Source organism: Zalophus californianus, chromosome 1, assembly GCF_009762305.2.
Source record: "Zalophus californianus isolate mZalCal1 chromosome 1, mZalCal1.pri.v2, whole genome shotgun sequence".
NCBI lineage: Eukaryota > Metazoa > Chordata > Mammalia > Carnivora > Otariidae > Zalophus > Zalophus californianus.
Window position 1 is genome coordinate 66132805 of NC_045595.1, and position 17922 is coordinate 66150726.

Sequence of the window (17922 nt, forward strand, 5' to 3'; positions counted from 1 at the left end):
TGGCGTCCAGCCCCCAAAGTGGGTTTCTTTCACACCCCTCCCCTCCCGTCCTTCCTCTCTGCCCCAGACGCCCTGGAGTCCGAGGTGATTGGGTGCATTGGCTTCCTTTCTGGCGACGTGCTTCCTGCTCCATCTCCTGGGACACATCAAGACGGCTGTGCTCAGGCACGGAGCAAGTGCTTGGAAATGGAAGACACGCCTGCTTTCTGCTTTGTTAAGGCTGTCAGAGCATCATTCAGTGAGGAATAGGAGGTAATTCAGAGCCAAGGAGAACATAACGTTCTCCATTTGCATTAAGGTTGAGAATTAAGAGAACGAGCTAGACGCACTGCCAGTGCCGTTGCCATTAGCCAGACGATGGCTATTTAAATACAAATTAATTACAACCAAATAAAATCAAGAATTCAGTTTCTCAGTCATACTAGCCACATTTCAAGTGCTCACCATCCACATGTGGCCAGTGGCTGTTGTACTGGACAGTACACAGAACACTTAACCGTGGAGAGTGTTGGACAGGGCTGGTTTAGAGCAATGAGTTAAGTTCTAAAGGGCTAGACAAAGATGAGATGAGGACTGAAGAAAAAGGAGAAACGAACCCTTGGCATATTTGTGTATCAAAACAAGTGGGGGTGCTTAGGGGCGCCTGGGTGGCTCAGTCGGTTAAGCGTCTGCCTTCGGCTCAGGTCATGATCCCAGGGTCCTGGGATCGAGCACCGCATCGGGCTCCCTGCTCAGCGGGAAGCCTCCTTCTCCCTCTCCCACTACCCCGCTTGTGTCCCCTCTCTTGCTGTCTTTCTCTGTCAAATAAATAAAACTTTAAAAAAAAAAGGCGGGGGGATGCTTAAAGCAAGCTCAGGATTAATAGTGGACAGCCAGGGGGGCTGATTTCTTTGTCTTTTCCCTTGTCAGACACCGGAGTGGCAGCTCTGCTAAGGTGGAGGGATTTGGGAATGGAAACCACCTGCCATCTGATAAGTGAAGGGATTGTGTCCCAGGCAAAATCTAAGCTGTGGGCTCTGATGGGGGAGAGGCTTGTGCTTGGGCAGGCACTGGTTGTTCAGAGGGGCAGAGGGGGAGACGCCCGTGAAGGTAAAACCTCTCGAGGGGGGACCCGGGGATCATGGTCCCTGCTGTCCCCCACTGCCCGTCTTTGTGGGGAGACATCCAGAAATGGCAGTGACCGCTCTCCTAACCTGCGCGGGGCATGTCTTTGCAGAGTTCTGGCCCATGTCAGGCCCTCAGGTGGGAGTGTGGCTCCCCTCTCCATCTGGTTTTTCTGGAAGTCGCATTTTCAGACCTTATTCCTCGTTCTTACTGCCCTGCAGTAAGCTCTCAGGAAGGTATGGTGTGTGTGTGAGGCCCGAGTTCTAGGGTCCCAGGGAGTGTCTCTTGGGGTCTCCAGGGTTTTTCCCTGAGGAGCTAGAGAATCTGGCAAGGGTGCTGTTTCCTGAGCTAGTGCTGAAACCTGGCAGGGGCAGAGGCAGCTGTCTTGACCAGGGGAGAACCTGGGGCAAGAAGACTACTCTTCTCAGCTAGTCACTAACAGCTCTGGGTGTGAGGGTGTGAAGAGCTGGGCCCCAGCCAACTCTGACTCCCCACGGACTTGCTGCTGGTCCGGAAATGGTCTTTTTCTGATAACTCTTACTGTGATTTGTCTAGGGAAAATGTTTTCACGTGTATTAAAAGAAGCCACTGTGTTCTCAGAAATCAAGGGAGTAGGCTCTAACTTTAAGAAATAAAAATTGATAATCCCATCAGAGAGTATTTGCTGGGCATCTATCTACAAGAGGTCAGAGGCCTTCACAGGCATCCTAGTCTTTAGTTGAATCTTCGGGACAAGCTGGTGAGTGGTTTGCAGTTTGCCAGTCAGAGAACTGAAGCTTAGTTACCTTGTCCAAAGCCTGCCCTGGTCTGGGTGATCAATGCACATTGACTGGGGGCTTGCGTCCGTGAGCGTCCTCTGGGAGCGGATGCTCAGGCAGAGATAGGAATACGAGAGAAGTGTTGGGGGTCGGGTAGGGGCTATGAAAGAATAGGGGGCAGGGAGCAGGACTGGCTAGGGAGAGCCTCAGACTGTGCTGTAGATCTGATTAGGGTGTCTATCAACTCGACAGGGAGACCCCCTCCCCCCACCAAGATCATAATTGGTCATTGGCTGGGCCTGCCTGGGAGGAGCATGGCCTTAGCATGATTGCTCTGGCCATGCTGAAGGGGCTGCCGCTGGGGACTGTCAGCTGACTGCCCCCTTGCAGCTGAACGACATGAGGTGACACGGGGATGCACGCCTCCATGGCTGCCGTGGAGCCCATCATTTGTGAGTTGCTGTTAGGAAGGTATGCGATGTGCTCCTCGGCCAGCCATCCTGGGTGGGGATTATCTGTGCCTTTGCTTATTACACTGGGTCAGCATGGGGAACATTAGGATTCTGACCTAAAGCAGACTCCAGAGCATTCTAGCTGCCGGCTGACTCCCAGGGTGCCTCTTCCTGATTTCAGGGATGTCGCAGGGGAAGGATGGAGGAGGGAGAGAGCCCCCCTTTACTTTGAAGCATCGGGCAGCTGATGAGCTCCTGACCAGAGGGAGCAGTAGTCCCTCATTCCTGGTACCTTGTGAACCACAAACCATTAAGCCAAGTGGATTAGTGACCAACCAAAGCAGAAGAAAGTGTTATATCATGACTTTTTTTTTTTTTTTTTTGAGGGAGCCTTAGAAAGTGAAAGTGAATCCCAGATTGGGAAAAATCTAGAGTCTTTGAAACCACAGGCTCACTGGGTCCCCAGTTTCTGCTCTGTGGGAGAGCAGAAAAGTCTTTTGTTGTGAGTTTCAGTTCACAGCTGAAGCAACATGGTGGCAGCAGCCAGGCCCATTGAGTACTTACCATGTGTGGAGTACTGTTGTACATGCTTTAGATACATCAGCTCATTTAATGTTCTTGAGTCTCAGCTGGTTGTCCCTCTAGCCCCATTCACAAAGGGGAACACTGACCCACAGAGGCCTTGCTTGCCCAGGTCACATGGCCAAAGTGGTAGAGCTGGGGTGTGTGTCTTTGCCGCTCACAGAGTCAGGAGTCTGAATTTGGGGCTTCAAGGCATCCAAGCATCTGTCTCATGAGGTTGTGTCCTGCCTGGCTTTGCTGGGAAAGTTTTGGAATTATTTTAGTGGTAGCTTCCCTGTGGGGGACTCATTACTTATTCATGACCTACTGGCCCCCTGTGGGGGGAAACCGGGGTTCTGCTTTCCAGAGATGCTTGATCACCAGGTAAACAGGGACCCAGAGACTCTGCCAGGGACATTTGTAGGGCCTGCTGCCACATCTGTGTGAGGGTAAGATAGAAGTGTCCTAGGAAAGATGGCACATTCTGGAATATTCTATATATCCATTCTAACCTTCCTGGGCTGCTTTTGTTACCATCTCTTTATTCCCATTTAAGAAGCAGCTCTATTTGGAGAGGGGATGGGGAAGGTAGCTGTGGCGGCCAATGTTCAGGACTCACCCTTGGATTTGTAACTTTGTTAAAGAAACCCGCCCAGTCAGACTTTCTGCGCCAGTGGCCAACGTGTGAGAGAGGATGCTTTGTGTCCCCCAAAACCTGAAACTAAAAAACACAAAACCATCTTTGTGTCCACACATCCCTTGGTGTGTCGAAGCCCAGGTGGCCCCTCCTACCCTGTCCTGGCCGACCCGTGTTCCAATGCTGCGATGTGTACAAAGCCGAGAGCAAAACCGGCATTGTGCAGGATATTCCAAAATGTGCAATTGCACCTCTTACCACCGCGATGGGTCCTAGGGAGTGGATGTTCCAGACACAGGGAGTGGCGTTCTTCCTGGCTCTGCCTTCATTGTGGCCCTTGATTTCCTAGCAACAACCAAACCCGTGGTTCCTATGCCTTAAAAGGGGGGCTGTTGAGAGTGCCACAAGTCCATGGCAGCGACGAGGGTGGGCTTCAAGGTCAGCCCCGCCCCCATTTAGCTGTTTCAGCCTCAGGGACCTTTGGGGGGCCTTCAGTCCCTTCAGCTGTTTGAGTCTTGTTCAGTTCTCTGGAAAAGAGGAATAATAGTTTCTCCCTCATTGCATTCTTGCCTTAAATGAGGCGATGTCTACAAAGCCTGGAACACTACCTCCAGCACATAGGAAACCCTGGATAAATACCAGTAGTTCTTTTTATTGTTACTTTGACCTGGCCGTGGGAACTAATGGTCATCTTCATCCTGACTTGAGATGCTGAAAGAGTGCTTTCAGTACATTTGTTGATACCTTTATTTGTTTATCAAAATCAGTGTGTCCATACTCAATACAGAAATGAACAAGATAGTCCTGTGTAAGATGCACTTCTTATGTGCGGTCTCTAAAATTTTGGTCATGCTCTACATAAATCTGCAATTTTGTGTGTTCATTTACATCCTGCTTCCAGAAAGGCTCTGAGATGGCTCCTTTAATTGGAGACCTGTGGGATTGTATATCCCAGAGCTTTGCATGCTCCATTCTTCTCTAAGCAGGTGGGAGGCTGCCCCTGTTGTGGGGAGCTCTGGCCCCCCATCCTGGGCTCCACACAAGTCTGAGAGTTCTACGGTTGGGGGTCGTGGTGAGAATTTTAGTCCAAAAGGATAAAGGTAAAAGTGTTGACCTGTTCTTCTTGGAGAAGAAAATTATCACAAGAAAGCACCAGGAGGACCCCATGGCTTTTACTCAAACCCCCCAGGAGTCTGTAGCTTGCCGCTCTTGGATTTTAGCATTTACTTGATGCTCTGGGGGCGGGGGCGGGGGTGGGGGTAGGGAAGGAGAAAATTGGCCCTTCTATCATGCTTCCTTCTCCAGCTGCTGCTGCTTGGTGCATCTGCCAAGACCCGAGGCCCCGGCCAGGGCAGCTGCCTCCGAGGACACTTCAGTCCCTGACAGAGCCACCAGCAGACTGAGGCCTCTCCGAGGACGGGGACCCTGCCTGAGCGGCTGCTCTGTCTCAGTTGGGCATGGAAGTCACCTGTTTCATTCTCTGACTCAGCGTTTGGATTGTACCCCTCTCCCGCCCTTTCTTAGCTCCAACCTAAAGTTCCCAGGGTAAAAATATTATTGCCAGCCCTTTGTGAGTACTTTCTCTGTGCCAGAGGTGCTATGCTCCTGCTCACTCTGATGCAGTGGGGCTACTATGAGGTGCAGAAGCCAAACCCGAAGTTACCCAGCAAGTAGATTGCAGAGTTGTGATTTGAACCCAGATGGACTTGACTTAATGCTTGTCTGGCCATTCTCAGGGTCAGCTTTGCTGCTGTCCCCTCCCCCATCAAGCCCCTGTCCAAGGTATCCATATCCTAAGGAGGAGGAAAAAGTGCCCCCATGCTTCTTTTGAGAGCATTTGTCTGCTCTTGGCCTTGACAGATGGAAACTCCTACCTGTTCTCAAAAGTCGGGCTGTCCTGGATGCACCCGCCTGCCAACACTTTGCCATTTGCCATTCCTTTTTGTGTCTCCCTGCTGTCTTGGGAAGGGGACTGTGCATTTGTATCATCTTGTAAGGATGAGGGAGGTCCTGAGTGGCCAGGGGACTTGCCTGAGCTCACAGAGCTGGAGAGGAGGTGGCGGCACATTCTTCGGGGCTGTTTGTCACCCCACCCTGCCTTTCCCCTATCAGGGCCCTCAGTAAAAGTTTGTGGTCCTGGTTGGCAGTAAGATTCCTTTGGGGGCAGGAAAGGACACCAGGGAGCTGGAGAACCAGTCATAGCAGTTCTCGGCTGCAGAGCTAGGTCAGTGGGCTGGACTCAGGAGCAGTTAGTGGACAGTGGAGGTGCCACAGGCCAGTTCCCTTCAGAAGGGGCCTGTCCTATCTTGATGATCTGTTTTCTATTCCCACGATGTTGCTGTGTCACATGCTGCCCTAAGCCCCGGTGGCCTAAACCAATCGCCATTTCTTAGCTCATGAATCTGCAGTCGGCAGTTTAGACTGGGTTCAGCTGGATGGTTCTTCTCTCAGCTGGGCTCATGCATGTGTCTCCTGTCAGCTTCTGGGTGGGCTCGCTGGCCGGCTGGTCTAGGATGGCTTCAGTTGGGATGGCTCATCTCCACGTGGCTTTCGTCCCCCAGCAGCATGGGCTTGTACCCGTGGTGGCTGGGCAGGGTGCCAAGAGAGCAAGCAGAAGGATGCGTGGTCTCTTGAAGCCAAAGCTGGGAAGTCAAACCATGCCCCCTCTGTCACATTTGGTTGGCCAATGCAAGTTACAAGGCCTGCCCACTTTCAAGGGATTGGAGGGTGGGAATAGACTGTACCTCCTGAAGGAAGAAGTTGCAAAGCCCCATGGAGAAGGACATGGATACAGGAAGAATGGAGAATCATGGCTACTTTTGCGGTCTGCTGCTAGTGGTGAGAGTGTCCGAGCCATTCCTGGATTTCTATGAGCTCAGCTGAGCGTCTGAATAAATTCCTGATTCTGATGAGCTCCTGGGAGTGCTGTCAAGAGGGGAAGCTGGGGTGAGTTGGGTGCTAGGGTGTTTGGCCTACTGTCTAACATTCTCACGTTTCACTGAGCACCAACTTTGTACCAAGCTCCGTCCTAGGTACTTTATAAACACTGTCTTAAACCTTGCAAGAACCCTTACTAGGTACATTTTAATTCTTCCTATTTTGCAGAGGAGGAAACCTGAGGCCCAGACTAGTTAAGCTATGTGACCTCAGGTAAGTTTCTTGTCAGTGGTTGTGGCAGAACTTGAACCCTGTGTTAGCCCCGTGCTTCTTACATGTTACCCCCCTGAGTAACTGGCCCTCAAAGCTTAGAATTCAAGCAGAACTATTAGTTTAAAACCCTTAAACACAGTTAGTATCCCCTGGTTTGAGTCAGAGCCTCAGTTTCCCCAACTGTAAAAAGAGGAGTTTCTGAGTCCTTTCAGGTTCACCAGCTCCAGGTGGCAAGCATTGGCCCCGGAGAGTCTCTCCTCTCTGGGAGTGGAGGGTCCCATGTGGTCAGAAGTGGCTCCCTGGCACCAACCAGCCCTCTCTCTGTTCAAGTCTTGGCTATTTTTTGCCCAGTGAGGGAGGCGGAGTGATTCCTGGGGTTTCTGGGCAGTGTGGTGGGACACGCAATGATTAGATTCCACTCATGTCACTGACACGTGGGTCCCTGGGGAAGCTTTGGCATTGGGTTCAAATGCACGAAAGTAAGCCTAATGCATGTAAGGTTTTCAATGCCCAGTTGCCGTCCTCGATCGCACTGTAATTTTGCCCTCAGGAACCACGGCTGTGGTATTTGTGGGTAGGGTGGGAGCCTTCCCCGGGGAGGCAGCTTGGGGCTTCTCTGTCACCCGCTAGCTGGGGCATTTACCTGCTGTTTGCTCTCCTGATGTGAGGGATGGGTTCAGAGCAGATGGGTGGTGGCGGAAGTGGACTCTTTGTAGCCAGCTTGACCACTGAGGAGGTGACCGTGTCAGAAAAATAGAGGGTGTTTAAACTGCCACAAGAGGAGGGAGTTTGGAGGACTGGAAGGAGGACGCCCTTGGACGTGGATGCCCAGGGTTTAAATCCGAGCTCTGCTGCTTACCAATGGTGTAACCCACCACCTCTGAGTAAAATGCACAAGAACCTGCCCAACAGGCTTACCTTGAGCAAGAGATCGGACCACCCGGGAGCATAACTGGTGCCGGCAGATGAACACATGGGCCCCCATCTCCAGACAGATGTGAGAACTCTGGGCATCTCTGTGCCAGCAATGTACACGTTTTAGAAAAACAAGAAGGTGATCGATATTCAGCCCGATGTGGAAGGGTAAAGGGCTTCTTTCTATTCTAAATCCCAGTCCTGGGGCATGACAGACATTCCCAATCAAAGTTCTAACCTGGGAGCCACCTGTGAGGGCTGAGCCTCATGAGGGCTTTTGCATGCAAGATCACATGTGGTGGCTGGCAGCAGGTGGCTGGTCGCTCTGCACTTGTTGGCTCCCGTTTCCTGCTCTCTGGCTGCTGTAGGGTGGGCAGAATAGTGGGGTTGACACTGCACGCGACTGCCGGGGTGTGTGTTGCCATGTGGCACCTCGCCGTGTTTGTGGGCTTGGGCATGTCCCGTGACTATCTTTGGCCACCTGTTTCTCCATCTGTAAAATGGGGATAATCATGCCTTCCATAGGATTGCTCTGAAGATTAAATGCAATTCTGCCTTTAAGGAGCCTCGCCCAGCACGTGCCCACTCCAAGTGCCAGATACCTGCTGGTTGTCCTTGTAATTAGAAAGCTAGAGTTGTGAATTAATGAGAGGACTCTAAAATGTCTTTGCAGTTTGAGTGCATCTTTAACTGGGGCTAGGATAGGAGGAGAGTCGCACTTCTCAAGAGTCATCTGTTCACATTGGCTCCAAATGGAACACGATGATTTGTAATCAGTGTAGGTGGTTATATCGTGCCTCTTAGACGATACGTCAGCCAGAGAGCTGGTTAAGATGCACGTTCTGATTTAGCATCTGAGATTCCAAATTTCCATCAAGTTCCTAGGTGTTCTCCAGGCTGCTGGTCGGAGGACCACACTTGGAGTAGCCCACAGAGGTGCAAATCAGCCTGATGATTTATTGACGGGAGCCTGTTGGTGGGGCCACTCGGGCCCTTCCATATGGTAACTGTACAAAGGAAGGAAACTTCTCAGTGTCTTGTCAGGGGTACCAGGGAAGATTTGGGAGAATACTGGAAGTGGCCAGGCTGTCTCTTTATAACTCAGAGAATAATGAGAGAAAAGGCAGATGGCATCTTTGTGGTGGTTTGTCCTGAACTCTGGGCGGTTGCATGCTCTTCATCTCTTGGGATTCGCCTGGCGGAGAGCCCGCTGAACTAACTTCAGAAGAGACAGGCTCATCAGCTGGCTTGCAGCAGCAGTCTTGCTGGCTGGTGGCCTAGGTAAAGAAGAGCGCAGGCTGCGGAGGAAGCCACAGCTTTCTGTAAACACAGAGATACAAGCTCGTGCTACACCGTGCCATCCCAGTGAGCGCATACGTGTCTACACCCTCCCCCCCCATATCTTGCTTCATTTCCCACTACAAAGGATTCGGGAAAAACCTTCTCATCTGACCAGCTGATGGAGAGTTGGACCCAGAGCATTGTTATCAGTGCTTAATTAGCCATTGGTCGAACCCTTGAGTACCTTGGGTTTGGAAGGGAAAAACAATTCAGTGGATCCTTTTTCCGCCTGAGATTTTGATATAAACTTCGCCCCTCTGGGTCTCAGCTCTAGGCTAGAAGAAGCAGTACCTGGGATTTCGCCCTCCAGGGTCCTTTCCCAGGATAACCTGTGAACCTCGGTCGCTGAATTTGGCCCAGTGGTGCTGTCATGACCAGGGTTCCCGTGACATTTGCTGGGGGCGGGGGTTGGGATAGAGAAACAGCTTGTTTCTTGCAGCCATTTCCCTCCCTTGGTATGAGAATAATTCTCCCCTTGGTCTAATTTTTGTAATGTTTACAAAATGAATTGCAAGTGACATTTATTCACTGTGTTAATGTAAATTTGGAGTTTGTGGGAACCTTGGGACCCAGCCCCGTCCCGCTGGGGTTTTTGAGCGCAGGAGGCATTTTATGTTCCTCAGCTCCTACAACCTGACACGTGGAAAGGCCGGGGATGTTTTGGCCGTTTCAACCTGTCAAACTGCTAATTCTTCTCACCTGTGAAAACATAACTGGCATTATCGAGAGCAACCCTTGGCTTGTCCTGGTGGCTCTGAAGCTCAGCCCCAGAAGTCAGTAGGGAAATGGATCCCTTAATGTGGCTTTCTCCTCACTAGAGTTGCGTTTTGCGTGTCATCATGCATTTGAGTCAGCCCGACTCCCCTGGTGTGGTCCGTGTGGGAAAGTGCTTGCTCAGATTTCCGAAGGCTTTGGGTTCCAGCCCCACTGCTGCCTGGGGAGTCTGCAGCTGGGGCCCACCGTGGGGAGGCCTCAGGAGCGGGAGCTGTGGGCAAGCGCCTGGAGGGGCAGCTTCCTGGGGTGCGACTGAGGGGCTTCCCGGGAAGCTTCGGAGCCTGTGCCTCTCAGACGCTGCACGGAATCAAGTACAGACTCTTGAGACCGACCTGGAAAGAAACACTCCAGTAAGGGTAGGTTTTCCTGGCTCCGTGTATCCTCAGCGATCCTTTGTGTTCTGGGCGTTGAGGGATTGGGCTCGGAGGCAGTGGGAATTAAGATAGGACCCACATCTCTGAGCCAGATTGGTATGGCTGTTCAGCCTTTGCTGTGGGTCCATCTGAGGGTCCCAGAATTTTGTTGTCTGATCTCTAGATCTCCACTCCTTTCAGCCAGGGTGCAGTGTCACTCTGTGGCCAGGTTGGGGGTGAAGATCATGATCCCAAGGTGAAGGTGGCCTTCAGGACAAAGTGGGGGGAGCCTGTCCGGGGTCATTCTAACCTCTGCTAGCCCACTTTCCCGCTTGCATTCTATTCCAAGGCCAGTGGGGTATAGTATATTTCACAATGTGCCTGGTACCTTTCGAGGAGAATTGCATCTCCTTTCCTGTCTGCCACACAGAAGGAGCAGCTCATGTTCTCCTTGAGCAGTGGCTTGGAATTTGCTACTCTTTGGACACAGGTGTAGCTCTTGTTCAAAGTCTCACCTTACAAGGCCTTTTCCACATGGCTTGTTGCTCGGCACACAGTGCCTGATTGGTACCAGTTAGTATTCTCTGCGATAGCTCTGTGCTTGACTGCTCTCTGGGAACAATACATACAAATGTAGGGGAGCTTGTTGCCAGTTTCCCCCATGTTCTGTGTCCACATAGCCCGAATGTGTCTCTTCTGTCCTCTTCAAATTCTTGCTTTTGTCCTCCGGTGGGGAGGGGCCCTGCGGGGGAGAGCTCATCCCCACAGCAGCCTCCTGTTCAAGATGAAGGATGCGCAGCTTCGTTCTTGCCCCGTTCGTATGTGAACTCTTCTACCTCTGGTTGGCACCGGGGTCAAGGATATGGTTTATAATTCTACCCTCCTGCTATTTCTTTATACGTGCTTTGTGTGTGGTGGGGGGCAAGGGAAAGAAGGGGGACATAGAGAAATGGCATCTCCATCTTTCCTACTTTTTATTATTATTATTTTTTTTACTGAAGTATCACACACATCCAGAAAAGTTATCACATTTGTGTAGACACTACTCAGGTTGCAAATAGAATATCGTAAGCACTCTTGGAAGCCCCCCTTGCTCTTCCTGAGAGGTAACCCAGAGCATGACCTCTAAGACCAGTTAAATTCCAGCTGCTTCGGACTTCAGATAAATGGAATCAGACAGTGAGTGCCTGTCGGGCCTGATGTCTTTTGCTCAGTGCTGTCTTTGTGAGACTCGGTGTGTGGCCACAGTCTCACACTGTGAGACTGTGCTCGTTGATTTTCATTGCTGTGTAGAATGCTGTTGTGTTTCTGTGCCACCATTTACCTGTCTGTTCTGGCACGGGTGGAACTTTGAGTCTTCTCCAGTGTTCGGCCATGACATTTTTAGCTGTGAACATCTTTGTCCATGTCTCCTGGTAGACCCACGTATGCATTTCTGTGGGGTATGTTCCTGGAAACGGGATCGCCGGGTGCTCGGGTAGGCCCATGTTCCTCTTTCTTAGGAACTGTTGGCTAGTTCTCTAAAGTGGTCATAATGGTGTGCACTCCCACCAGCAGGGTATGAGGGTTCCAGTTCCCCCATATCTTTGCCAGCACTTGATGTCCTCGGTCTTTTTGGTGTAACCTAGTAGGCGTGAAGTGGTATCTCACTTGGATTTCTCTGATAACTAATGTTGTTGAGCATCTTGTCATACGTTTATTGGCCGTTTGGTTTTCTTTCGTCAACTATCTGGCCCACTGTTCTGTTGGCTATCTGGATTTTCCTTATTGATTTGTAGGAGTTTTTTTATAGGTTCTAGATAGGAACCCTTTGGTTATATGTGTTCCCAGTCAGTCTGAAGCTTTAAATGTGCCTGGAGAAAATCTGACAGGTTCACTGCAGGAGGCTCTCCCACCTGGGCCCCCTACCACAGGATAATACTGGGGTGTGGTTTCTCAGGGAGCGCTCAGGCAGCCCACCTATGGCTGGGTGAGGATTTAACCATCAGCCTCCTCTTTCCTGGTACTGGGTTGTGACAGAATGTTCTTTCTTCTTGATGTGCAGGGTCCTTGTGGGTGCACCAAAGGCAGAGTCCAAGTACAGCACTTCAGTGAAGTCCCCTGGGGCTGTGTTTAAGTGCCGTGTCCACACCAACCCCGACCGGAGATGCACCGAATTGGACATGGCTCGAGGTAGGTGGATGTCACTGCCAAAGTGGAGATGGGTTCCGTACCCTCATGCTTCCTCTTTGTCTTCTCAGGGTGGCCTGATCATTCATCCCCTCCCTCCCCTCCCTCCCCTCCCTCCCCTCCCTCCCCTCCCTCCCCTCCCTCCCCTCCCTCCCCTCCCTCCCCTCCCTCCCCTCCCTCCCCTCCCTCCCTCCGTTCTCCCGTCCTCCCTCCCTGCCATCCATCCATCCATCATGTGTCAAGTACCTATTACTTTGTTCACCAATAGATCTTGTGCTAAGCAAAGATCTTGCCCTCCTGGGCCTTACAAATTAGTGGGCAGAGAGACATGAAAATGAATAGTTGAGTGCAAGAAGACCAGAGGGGAGGTGGCTAGTTGATCTACACATGATTGGAAAGATTCACAGTAGTTAGCTGGGCAGCTACGGCAGAACCTCTAAGCAAAGGAAAGCATGTGCCATTTTAAAGTACTGAGTGAGGAGAGTGTAGCTGGAGTGCTGAGTGGGAGAGCAGAAGCAGAGGGGGTTGATGGGGTGGGTGGGGCTGCCTCACACAGGCCCCAGCAGGCTGGGGTAAGGTGTGAAGATTTTATGCTTAAGGGGGAGGCCATTAAAATCAATCTTAGGCTTTATATTTTAAGTAGGGAAAGATATGATGGATGGAGGTCTTAAAAAGCTCATTTAGGTCCAGTGGAAAATACATGATCCATCATCTTTGGAATTGGGTGACTGCGCCTGGGTTCAGAGCCCAGCTCTGCCAGTTACTAGTTGGGACTTATTGGGAAAATCCCATAGCCTCTTTGGCCTCAGCTGGCTTGCCTGTAAAGTCAGGACTAAGATACCTTCAGAAGGTTAAGTAAGAGAGGTGATACGTAGATCTGTGCTTGGCACATTGTGGGAGCTATTTTATTATAATTCCTTCAGGTCCTGACTTTCTCCAAAGTTCTTTCCCAACAAGAGCTTCTAGTTGTATTTTTTTAAACGAAGAATCGTTCTGATGTTCTTTAGCTGAAAGGGAGAGGTGTCTGCAGTGTTCTTTAGTGCTACTCAAAATGACGGGTTTGTGAACCGCGTATTCCTGGTACGTAACAGATCGCGGAGTCAGCTTCAGAACATAAATCTCCGCACTGCTTCCTTCACGGAGCAAGTCCTGTGCTGAAAAAAAATATTGGCTCAACTAAACAGCCCACAGGACGTCGTGAAGGAGTTGATTTTCACTTTGTTCCAAGTTCCTTATTTTCTCACTGGCAGGTAACCAGCATTTGGACTGTAGACCACCCTTTGAAAAGCAGCCAGCAGAACATCGTTTCTCAAAGCACGCCTGGCTTTTCTCTCTCTCATCCAGGGAAGAACCGGGGCATGCCGTGTGGAAAGACCTGCCGGGAAGACCGGGATGATGAGTGGATGGGGGTGAGCCTGGCCCGGCAGCCCAAGGCTGATGGCCTCGTGCTGGTAAGGCCTCCTGGGTGTGCTGTGCTGGGGGGTGGTGCTCTGAGGATGCATGACCTTGTGATCCCGTAGGCAGGCTGGATGGCATGGCGACGGGGGAGTGGCCTTGAGGTTGCCTGCTCTGGACTACTGCTTGGACCAATGACTGATCTTTTTATTTTCTTTATCTGGTCAGATGTTTAATGTCTGTTCCAGGATGTAGAGATACGGTTGTTTTAACATGACAAAATGTGTATGAGGAATGCTTCGGAAATCTCGTTCCTTACATAAGCATTTTCGTGAGTGGGTGTTTTTTGAGGTATACTGTGCATGAAATGCACAGAATTTAAGATTATAGTTTGGGTTTTGGCCATGATGCTCTCCTGTGTAATTCCCCCACCCCCACTGAGTCATAGAATATTTCTGTCATCCCCAAAAAGTTCTCTTTGTTCCTTTCTAGTCAGTTCGTCCCACCCTGAGGCAACCACTGTTGTGATTTGTATTACTGAGGATTACTTTTTATATTCCTAGAACTTCATATAAATGGAAATCTACTGTGTGTGCTCTTTTGTGTAGGGCTTCTTTCACTCAATACTTTTGAGATTAACCCGTGTTGTGTGTATCAGTAGTATATTCCTATTTATTCCTACATAGTATTATATACTAGGAAATCAGGTTATTTTTCATGCTTTACAGTTGACCTTTGAACAACATGGGTGGGAACTGCATGGGTCCACTTATAGGTGAATTTTCTGTAAATGTCTTTTCTCTTCCATAGGATTTTCTTAGTTTTTTCTTTCCTCTAGCTTACTATATTGTAAGACTATAGTGTCTAGTATATATAACATACAAAATATGTGTTAACTGACTATTTATGTTCTCAATAAGGCTTCAGGTCAACAGACTATTAAGTTTTTGGGGAGTCAAAAGTTATATGCAGCTTTTCAAGTGCATGAGAGTTTGGTGCCCCTAACCACCACGTTGTTCAAGGGTCAACTCTATTTGGCTCCCAAAGTGCATATGAGGTACTCAGGTTCATTAGGTGCTTTGAGGAGGTGCAAAGAAAAGTCTTTACCCTTGAGATTTGTGATATCCTAGAGCTACGCCATCCAGTGAGGTAGCTGCCAGCCACATGGAGTCAGTACATTTTAAATTTATCTAAATTAAAATTTTAGTTTTTCAATCATACTAGCCCCATTGCAAGTGATCGGTAGCGGCACATGACTCCTGGCTACTGTGTTGGACAGCACACAGAGAAAACATTTCCATCACTCCAGAAGGTTTTATTGGACGCAGCAAAAAAGGCATTTGTAACTGCCTCAGAAGTTTTGTCTACTTTTTTCTTTGTCTTTTCCTCTTTCCTATTACGGTAGAACTCTAAAGTACTTACCAGCCTGATGCAAACAGCTTGGTGGGGTTTTCATATCCACACTCCTGAATCCCTGTTGCTGATACCAGAATGTTTCCTCGTGCCCCTCTCCACTGAGATAACCAGCATTCTGACTTCATAGGCCCTTTCTTTTCACTGGCTTTTCTTGGAAGCTCTATGAAGATTTTTCTTATTAAAGCATAAGATCGAGGAGGGAAAATATTACCAGCTGCCGTTCATTGAAAGCTTCCTTTGGGCCCACATGCTGTAAAGTTGAGGGTTTTACATATTTATATTTTCTCCCCCGGGGAAACAGGTTTTCTTTACAGGTCTAGGCCAAATGTCTCCTTCCCCTCTTTGAGAAGCCCACTTTTGTGTTAAAGTTCTCCATGGCAGAGGCTGTTCTTGTGAATTCGGCCTGCCTTCTCACCACAAATGTAGCATCTGCCCCTTGCCAGGCCCCCTTGGGGAGGGAGGAAGCAGCTGGATGCTGTCACCGTGTGGAGGGGCCTCCCTGTGGAACCACTGTAGATCCGCTGTTTGTCTCCATGTCCAGCGCTTTAATCACTGTTGCGGGCTTCCTGGACCATCTCCAAGCCTCGACATTCTTCCAGACATAGTGGCCCGACCCTGACCAGACAGCGCAGCCCCAGGAGGCCTGGGATGCTGGTCTGCCATCCTCTGGAAAGGAGGGAAGGAGCTGATCCATCTCCAAATCGGGGTGGCCTGAGGTCGAAATTCAGAGCAGAGGAGGGGTGGTCTGCACAACTCACAATGCCCAAGAGCCAGAGGTTGCTCCGGTGAAAACGTTTCCTCTCCCTGCAGATGGATAACCTCTTTGTGGCCAAGAACTTGTTTCCAGAGGGTTCTATGTCACTGCGAATCAGTCTGAGAAGGAGGCCATCTCTGGGGACATAAAAGCAGTGAGGATCACGGGACGAGTTAGCAAAGGAAGCCAAGAAGGCAGAGCTGGTGCTTAGTGGAGATGGTGCTATGATCTGATAATCTGCTGTGATAATCCTGCTCTAATTCATCACACGCAGAGCTATTGTTCTCTTGTTTCACACAATTACTGCTTCATCCATTCAATGAGCCACCCCATGGGTGCTGGAGAAGGAGGGACGTCCGACGGACGGCATCTGTTTTCCTCATGGCCTTTTTTTTTTTTTTTAAACTGTGGTGGCTCAGTCGGTTAAGCGTCTGCCTTTGGCTCAGGTCATGATCCCGGGATCCTGGGATCGAGCCCCGCATCGGGCTCCCTGCTCCGCGGGAAGCCTGCTTCGCCCTCTCCCACTCCCCCTGCTTGTGTTCCCTCTCTCGCTGTCTGTCTCTCTGTCAAATAAATAAATAAAATCTTAAAAAAAATAAACTGTGGTCAAAGACAATATAAAACTGTCTTAACCATTTAAAAGAAAAAGATTTTATTTGACAGCTGAGCCACCCAGGCGCCCCATCTTAACCATTTTTAAATGTGCAGTATAGTAGCATTACCTGTGTGCACTTTGTTGGGCTGCAGATCTCCCAACTTTTTCATCTTGTAAAACAAACTGTATGCACTGAATTTGCCCTTTCCTGCTGCTCCCAGCCTCTGACAACCACCATTCCTCTGTTTCTAAGAGTTTGACTATATTTGATAACTCACATAAATGGAATCATGCAGTATTTATCTCGTGACTGGCTTATTTCACTTGGCATAATGTCCTCAAGGTTCATCCATATTGTGGCATATGACAGTATTTCTTTTTTTCTTTTAAATTTAAATTTTTTTTTAGAGAGAGCATGCACACATGCAGGGCAAGAGGAGGGGCAGCAGGAGAGGGAGAGAGGAAGTCCTAAGCAGGCTTCGTGCCCAGCATGGAGCCCAGTGTGGGGCTCAATCCCATGACCCTGACATCATGACCTGAGCTGAAATCAACAGACGCTCACCCGACTGAGCCACCTAGGCACCCCTATTTCCTTCTTTTTTAGGGCTGAATACTATCCTACTGTTTGTATATACACATTTTGTTTATCCAGTGATGGATATTTGGGTTGCTTCTACCTCTTGGCTGTTGTGAATAATGCTGCTATGAACATGGGTGTGCAAATAGCTCTTCAAGATCCTGTTTTCGATTATTTTGTATATCTATCCAGAAGTAGGATTGCTAAACTATTTTTAATTTTTTGAGGCACTGCCACACTGTTTTCCCACAGCGGCTGCACCATTTTACATTCCCACCAACAGTGCACAAGAGAAGGGTTCCAGTTTCTCCTCAGCTTTGCCAACACATTTCCTTTCCTTTACTAGTGGCCATCCTAGTGGGTGCAAGATGGTGTTTTGAATTTCTCTAATGATATTTGAATTTCCCTAATGATTAGTGATACTGAGCATCTTTTCATGTGCTTGATGGCCATTTGTATACCTTCTTTGGAGAAATGTCTGTTCGACTCCTTTGCCCATTTTTAAATTGGATTTTTTTGTTGTTGTTGACTTGTCCTTGTAGCTTTTTGCACACGTGCCATGTTGCTAGGAAAGGCTTGCCCTAAGTCTTCTCTGTTCCCGGCCCCCTCTGTCCTCCTGGTTTAGACTCAGCTTCCTCCTTGAAGGCTGTCATTTGGTAACGGTGATTGCTGGAATAAGCTTAGCATCTTTTGGGTCATTAGGAACTGAGCATTATGCCATGGCCTTTGTATGTATAACATCCTGTGTGTGTCTCCTTTTTTATGGAAGCTGCGTGGGGACAGGCCACATCATTTACCCTTTTCACTGTCAGTGCTTGGAGACAATCTCTCTAAGGAGGGGTGTCTAAAGGTGTGTTTGAGTAATATGAGGTCTGAGTGTCACTGTTAAAACAATTAGAAAGCAAATCAGTTGCCATCCCTTCTTGGTGGCTGACTGAGTGGTGGATAGAAGCGTGAGGCTAAATGCTGTC

The 17922-nt window shown here is 49.5% G+C and overlaps 1 protein-coding gene across 1 annotated transcript in view; it reads left to right on the top strand.

The window, feature by feature from the left end:
* Window positions 1-17922, top strand: part of ITGA9 (integrin subunit alpha 9) — a 337384-nt gene that overhangs the window by 4327 nt on the left and 315135 nt on the right. Inside the window, 2 exon segments of the mRNA XM_027583039.2 lie at window positions 12090-12217; window positions 13559-13665. Coding sequence (XP_027438840.2) covers window positions 12090-12217; window positions 13559-13665 — 235 coding nt within the window.